The sequence below is a fragment of the Zerene cesonia genome, chromosome 12 (assembly GCF_012273895.1).
Source record: "Zerene cesonia ecotype Mississippi chromosome 12, Zerene_cesonia_1.1, whole genome shotgun sequence".
Classification (NCBI taxonomy): Eukaryota; Metazoa; Arthropoda; class Insecta; order Lepidoptera; family Pieridae; genus Zerene; species Zerene cesonia.
This window is the reverse complement of record NC_052113.1, coordinates 812,748-820,777: the sequence shown is the minus strand read 5'-3', so window position 1 is coordinate 820,777 and position 8,030 is coordinate 812,748. Positions and strand designations below refer to the sequence as shown.

General features: G+C 32.6%; 1 protein-coding gene across 1 annotated transcript in view; it reads right to left on the bottom strand.

Annotated features, from left to right (window-relative positions):
- Positions 1 to 2,172: 2,172 nt before the first annotated feature.
- Positions 2,173 to 8,030, bottom strand: part of LOC119830746 (putative inorganic phosphate cotransporter) — a 33,958-nt gene continuing 28,100 nt past the window's right edge. Inside the window, exons 3-11 of the mRNA XM_038353871.1 lie at positions 7,818 to 7,997; positions 7,288 to 7,426; positions 5,662 to 5,888; positions 5,308 to 5,457; positions 4,741 to 4,873; positions 4,022 to 4,146; positions 3,644 to 3,763; positions 3,101 to 3,233; positions 2,173 to 2,861 (exon numbers count right to left, since the gene is read on the bottom strand). Of these exons, the coding sequence (XP_038209799.1) occupies positions 2,782 to 2,861; positions 3,101 to 3,233; positions 3,644 to 3,763; positions 4,022 to 4,146; positions 4,741 to 4,873; positions 5,308 to 5,457; positions 5,662 to 5,888; positions 7,288 to 7,426; positions 7,818 to 7,997 (1,287 nt within the window). The 3' untranslated portion in view covers positions 2,173 to 2,781. The remainder of the gene's footprint in view (positions 2,862 to 3,100; positions 3,234 to 3,643; positions 3,764 to 4,021; positions 4,147 to 4,740; positions 4,874 to 5,307; positions 5,458 to 5,661; positions 5,889 to 7,287; positions 7,427 to 7,817; positions 7,998 to 8,030) is intronic.

Genomic DNA, 8,030 nt, shown 5'->3' with positions numbered 1-8,030 from the left:
GAAAGGTACAACTTCGCTGAGTGACATAGTTTTAAATAAAACGATACTACAATGATATACAGCCACTGCAAATTTATAAATCCACCGCATATTTCTTAAAAGATGCACTGTTCACTCCGCCAGCACGAGAGTTCCGCCATCCAATACATCTACAATAATATTTTATTACAGCGAAAAAATACTTATTTAGTTTCAGCGCAGCGCGAACCTGAGCTTAAAGAGTCTGCTTTTCACAAACTTTCGTTAACTTTGCACGATAATATAAACGTTATTGTTGTTGGAAGACTTCTGTTATAATTTATGTTTCAAAAATGTGAAAATATTTGCTAAAATTTACTGTAATGTATAACATAGCTTATTTGTATATTTTTAATCAATATCTTTTCTATTACATTAACCATGAAAGAATAACATGAGGTTTAAATTTCGTTTCTCAATATTAAATATCTTTAAAGAAATGATTACTGTGCAATATATGTGTTATATAGACCCCAAAATAATGACACACCTGACGTATCAATAACAGACAAGTTAAAATAAAAATAATGATAAAAATAACGACGAATAAATCTTGATCCTTGACACTATAAATTAATCATTAGTCACGAGATTAGTATCAAATGTCTTATTTATACTAGACAGTTGATAATAGATCCTTGACACTTGATAGTACGTGTCTACTGCTCGCCGTTGACGTGTTACACTATCCACCTTCCTGCATCATCAGATCAGCGCAATAGTACCAAATTATTGGTTAATTACCAAGCTTACATATGTATAAAATTTTAGCTCAATCGGAAATAGGAAGGTGAGTTAAAATTGATTTTATTACATTGGTAGATTTCAGGTTCTAGCATCATATCCTAGCTTGATATCAGATTATGGAAACACGTTCAGAGGGTCAGTTTGGTTTAAGTTTTATCAAATCGGTTCAAAATTACCAAAAATAAACAAAATGTATACAAATGTTCATTATAGAATCACCTTCTTTTTTTAAAATTCGAAATAATAATCTTATATATAAATATCAATTTAAAGTTTATTTTAGTTCGTATCTTTCATCTGTATCCGACCATAATACTTTGCTGTAACATAAATCATCAGAATCTTCCCCGGATATAAAACTGAAGCTATTTTTCTTCACTAGTTTACAAAACCGATTTATCAACACGGCGGAGATAAATTTATTACGGTTTTTGCAATCAAGAATTCATTTAAATCGAATTAGTGCATTTCCCTTGTATAATTCAATTTGGTAGGGATTTGTAAGGTAATAAACATTAATTTTTCCAAAAGCGATAAAGTTTTTCGAATTAATGACATCAATGTTATAAATGTGAAAGTTTGTTTGCTTGTATGTTTGTCTGTCTTGATGATTTTTTTTTCTCGATTAAATGCTCTCTTGGGATAAAATAAGAATCTTGATATCCCGGGGTCAAGCGTCTAGTATAAGCATAAAATAGAAAAGTTTTGATTCAGCGTTGATTTTATAATAATATTACATAATAATGAGTTTCATTCGTCAATTTGATAGAAAATATTATTATTTTGTATATTTGGTTACGCTTATTAAAATATATAGACACTTATATCCAGTGCGTATATGATCTTTCTTATATATTAAATTTTCATAAGAATTAGAATTTGACAGGAAAATAAAAGAAGGAGTCAACTAGGATAGTAACCAGCATGAAAACCACATGAATATATATAATCTTTGTTTTAAAGAATATAAATTAGCATTCATATGGTCATTTTCACGACCTGCGAATTTATTCCGTTTAGCTTATATGTCGGTTTAAACGATGACTAATAATGTATGGAAATTTATTTAGAAAAATTGTTCAATAAATAACAAGCCCTCACCTTTATTAGTATGTCGGGAAAGACCCTATGAAATACATATAATTATTATTTTGAGGAAGATAGTAAAAATTATAGCCAATTGACGGACGGATGGACGATTTATTGCGATATAATCATTAACGCATATCATATAATTAAAGTTAAAATCGGGAAATAAAGAAAAATAATAAAATATTTTTAAATTTATTCATGACTAATAATAATATTAACAAATTAATACTTTTAAATACATGTCTTAGACTTAACATTAAATTGTTATTTGTGATAAATTAATTAAACAATGGAATAAATTAAATGTCTTGAAAGCGAATAAATAACTTAAAGTATTTATTGCACAAACATCACAGTCGATTATTTATATATAGATATATTATATCTTCGTCTGTAAAATTTCGTAATTCTTTTGAAACATGTTCGATCATTTCGAATGAATTGTAATACATAAGTACCTTAATAAGAGTTAAATCCAAAACTAATATTATATCCTAAAATAGTTAATTGCATACCGAAGTAGAAACTGGATTTATTCGTTAAATATATATCCGTATATGAGGTACAAAAGCTAGTACATATGCGTTCCAACCTAGCCGTTTAGGGTTCATACGTCTTAAGTAGAGAAAGTCTTAGTTTTGAAGTTTCCTATATGCAGAAAATGGTGCAGTCGCGCGAAAGACCGAGTTTAAACTATTTCTATATAGCTTTATATTTATTTTATCACAAGTATTTACACAATTAAGGTAATTCGCTATTTCGATGACTCGTTTCGGTATAATTCATTACAAATTGTCTAACAGTGTCAGTATACATAATATTAAATAGTATACTAGAAAATTGGAATCATCTAAGCATAATATTAGTTGTTCCTTTGTACATAAATATTGACTAGTTTTGAGCGGTTTGATGGAATCTTTTCAATCAGAATTTATGTTCCCCGCTAGCCTCTTTGTCGCTGGACTGTTGTTTTTCCTCTTTTTCTTTATGTTTCACGCCATCCTCTGTAAGAATAAAAATATATATAGCAAATGTTTAGTTCACAAATAATATGGGACACGTTACGTCATGTTAAGTTAGTTTTCAGATTCTACCTCGCATTGTAAAACCTCATATTTTTTATCTATTGATACAGGAAAGTATTCAATTTGTAGTAAAAAGCCGAATGGGATTTAAAATTGGATATATTTAAGTTAATTCAATAATATATTACTGTATATTTAAGAATATTATAATTACTCACCAATGGTAGCCGTAGGTTTCGGTTCATTCCAGGGTTGAACATTTCCGGAGAAGAATAGAATAAAGAAGAGATTGCTCAAGAAGTAGAACGCGATTGAGATGAAGAAGACCTTCCGCCATTCTGATGCACTTGTCTGGGGAGGACATAATGCAATTTATAGCAAGTATTGATCGTAAGATATTCAATGCACTGATTCTGTCAATATCCTTGCACTGATTCTGTCAATATCCATACTCATATATAGTGCTTTTTCAAATTATGTATTAAAAAAACAAATATATGTATATATATATACACTGCCTGTATTATCTTTGTCAAGTTAGCGGTGTTATTACCAGTAAAAAATAAATAAAATTGGGATTGAATTCATTTTTTTAACAAACTATCAAATAATCATATATCCTGAAGAATGTCATATACTTTTCTATAATTTTTTACTGCAATATACCATGTCATCATCATCATCATAATCTCTCTCGCTCTAATCTCATGTAGTACTTATAATAATATTTTTGCAAATGTATAGAAGTTCTTTAAACTCACTTCATCTTGAACGACAAGCGTCACACTCAAGGGAGCCATGATAGAGAAAATGTTTCCGCAGCCGTTGGTGATGCCCATCAGGGTGCTGGCGAAGTTCGGAGACAGGTCGATATGGGAAATCTAGACAAAGAAAACTAGAATTACACATTTCTATTAAAAATTTCAATTATGTATCCCCGTTTTGCAGTGACAAAATTTCTTCATTATACTATTTGTATCTAGTGCAAGATAAGTAACATGGCTTTTTTATAACGGAAATTGAGTTGATTATTGAGTTTTTAGATTTTCTAGATAGGAAATCTCTTTAATATTGTTTTCCTTTACATCCACACATAGCACATTCCATGAATAACGTTCCAAGAACATCAGAACACTCACCAAGAAACCCACGTAATGGGCGCCATTAAGACCCACAGTGACTGTCAGCATCGCAACCGCGAGAGGTACATGACCAGCCGGTATATACGAGAGACCTAGAAGAGCTATTGCTGGACCCCAAAACGCTGAAATATAAGTAAATGCATTTAATTTTGCAATCCTATAAGTTTTTTTATAGTCATGATAATGTTTTTTTTATTAAACTCAAACTCAAGCTAAAACATTTATTTAATCAATTAGACTACTTAAAGAAGCACTTTTGAATCGTCACAGTTTTAAACATTTACTACCGGTTCGGAAAGCAGTTTCTACAGAGAAGATCTGACAAGAAAAACCAGTAATGATATATGATTTCATCAAAACTTATAAATATTTTTGTTAGAGACTATAACAACTAAAAACTGAGCAATCCTGACCATATAAAGTATTTTTAATTCCTGACAAATATATGCTTGAAGATATTTTATAAATTTGTTTTGTACTACTGCTATATTTGGTAAACTGACTTCATGATTTTAGTTTTAACAACATACAATATTGTAACAGTGAAGGAAAACATCGTGAGGAAACGGCATATCTGACAAAAAAAAATCGATGACATGTGTCATCTGCCAACCCGCACTTGGCCAGCGTGGTGGATTATGGCCTAATCCCTCATAGGAGGTCCGTGTAGCAGTGGGAACATATATGGGCTGAAGATGACTATATTGTATACTCACAAATAGTATTAAATATTTTCCTTGTAGCACCGTGGCTTAACATATTTCTGTTCAAAAGAAAATCAGCGCTCCAACTGAACACAAAACTGAGAATATACATAGCAGCGTATGGTAATGCCGAGTAGATTCCATTCTGAAAACATAAATAAATACTCATAAACTAAACTTGACCACACGGAAGGCACCAGTTTCAAATGAAACGAATCATCAAAATCAGTTCACCCAGCCGAAAATTCTGAAGTAACAAATTTTATTCTTTTTAAGTAATGCTAATTATATACATTATAAATTATATTTTTTAAATAATGACAATGAATTTTACCTTCAGTAATTTCAGGGTATAGCAAAGGATAAATTAGAGAAAAATTTTTGAACATTCTACTAGTAATAAGGATGATATGCTTAAAACGAAGCATTCGCTAATGCATTCAGGAAAATGATCACCTACTTAACGATGAATGGTGTGGACTGGCACACATAATACATCCTCGTCACTCATTGAAATATATGGACTGCTACTTTTACAGATCCAGCGTAATTTATCATATCAATGAACTATAAACTCACATCTTTAATAGCAACACCCAGAACTTTGTCCATGTACGAAGGCATTTCAGTTAGAAGCGTCCAGAATCCTAAACTTTGGCCACAGTGAGCAAGCAAGATCGCCCAGAACGGTAATGATGTCCAAATTTTCTTCCATGGTGTAGGCATTTTCTGCAAAAATACATTTAATTACATAATATAATGATTTTTCTTATAAATTAATAACGTATTTATACATGGTTACCAAATTAAATCCGAGACAAATTAAAACATTTTTTTATGATATAAAAATGACCTTTAAATAATCCTTAGCTGATATTGATAAGTTTTGGTAACAAAATACTAAACTATAAAACCGTTTATCTCAGACAATACCTTCGATTGATTGATATCAGTAGCTCCAGCGCTGAGTTCAATGAATTTTTTTTCTTCCTTCGATATCCACCTGGAGGTGCCAGGGGTTGATGCGCCGAATATGAACCAGAGGACAGAAAATACGAGACACGTGACACCAGCGACGTAGAACACTGATGGCCAGCCCCATCTGCTCTCAGATAGCCAACCGGCGACCACCATTTCGATTATGGTACCAAGCTGGGAGCCTGAAGAAGATACAGTTTAAAGGATGTATTATCTATCTATATATTCAGGATGTCTCAGATGAAGTCCACTATGATCAATGGAATGTATATTATTTCAGATGCTAATTACGTAAAAAATACTTATACGCATTTTTTCTGTTCCATACGGTCTGTTAATGCTATCTGAACACCAGAGGACTACTGAACACAGCGACTTATATAGCGCTGATTTATGCCATTCACACGCGCGCTCATTCGAGACTCCATTGATCATAGTATACTAAATCTGTCCTGTGTATATATATGAGTACTACTAGTTTCAAGCTTCCTCGTTACCAAGGATCGCATCTTACAACTTAGTTTTAAGAGGCGATTCTTGGTAACGAGGTACTTTAATTTGCGAATAGCGAATGAAGAACTGCCTTGACAAAGTTTCCCATGCTGCCTTTTCGAGTGTTTAAAAGGGAAGTTCAAATAATGCTTGTTATTAGCAACGCAACGTATAATATACAATACGTCGCATGGGACCTTTATATGATTAAATACATATTCAACCACTCTTCCATCTCCCAGAAGTATTTACAAATTTTAGGTGAATAATAAATTGTATTTTTTCACATAATGTTTTATTGGTGGTGAATTTTAATCTAAGTTTCTTCACGCTTGCTAACTCAATTTGGAAAACAAATAGTCGTAGCTTCGATGAGTTTTGCATGTTGCTCGTAATTTCCCACAAGACTTGAGATCTTTAGAAAAATCTTGAAACAATTCTATGTTCTGTGAATATTGTTAGTTTTTATTTAGCCTCCTAACTCAACATGACAATGACTTCTTGTTTATATTTTGAGTGCATCGTTCGAAGGTGCGATTCGAGGTCAATGTTACAAATTATGAACTTGACATTAACTAGATTTTGTATCAATATCCAATTGTAGATCCATACAGTCGTTTAGCGAAGATGTTTAGACAGGACAGGAGAGCAAGCGGCGAGACAAACGAACCGCATGCCCGAGCTACATTATACGCCATGTTGTTAGCAGCTCGGGACACTATTAAGAGACTACCACGTGCATTTTTTAATTACGTATTCATCATAACTACATGTCGATTATTATTGAGTTGTGACTACCGTGACATCGTAAATAAATTATTGGTTGTGAGAGTCGAGCACGATTTGATTGACCAGCTCAGACCGGGTAAAGTCCAAGACCGCATAGAAGATCGGCGTAAAATATAAGCACCTACTATGATACGTTCGGTTAGTGAGAGGGCCGGAGGCCCGTATCCTTTTCTTCAGCCTTTCGTCATTTTATTTTATAACATTCCACGTATTGTGTACATAATCCGAGTCATCACACACTTTGCACTAGTTTAAGTCATAAATCACTGAAAAACCTTGAGATTTTAGATAGATACGTACCAGAATATACAATGGTTCCCATTCTGCTCCTCTCTGACAATGGTGACCATTGTCCGATCAGTCCATGAATGCTCGGATACAGCATACCTTGGGACAAGCCCATGAGGATCCTACACGCACATACCGCTATCCAGTCTCCCTGAAAACACGTGAAATAAAATTAACAGATTTTGTTTCACCACTAAAACAAATGTTTCAATATTTCCCTTGCTTTTACAATTTAACTAAATGAATTTAAAAAACTCTACACTAACTTCTGATAGACTATTAGGTCTAATTAATTAAGTTTATATTAGCATTTTATATTATTCACTTTATCCCATTGTAATATTCAAAATCAACAATAATAGGAACAGTATTCATTGTTCATTATTGTTTTCCAATCACTTTATATAAACATCACAAGATAAACATTAAAATGTTGGGGCTAGTCATAAAATTAACAAAAAAAAACTACATTGAGTATTTGTTTGTCTGGATTAAAAGTAAAAGTTGAATTATGTATTATAGTTCAAAACTTTGTATAATACCTTAGTTGCCAATAAAGGAGTGAACAGATTGACAATCCCCGTCAGCACCATGGACACTAGAACAAGCATTTTCCCGCCAAATCTGCCGGCTAGCAAGCCCGATGGGATCTGCAGCACTATGTAGCCCCAGAAGAATGAGGAGAGAATTGTATCCCGAATGCCCTGCTCCCATGCGAACACCTGCAAATGCCGTAATGTTAGAAACATACTTTT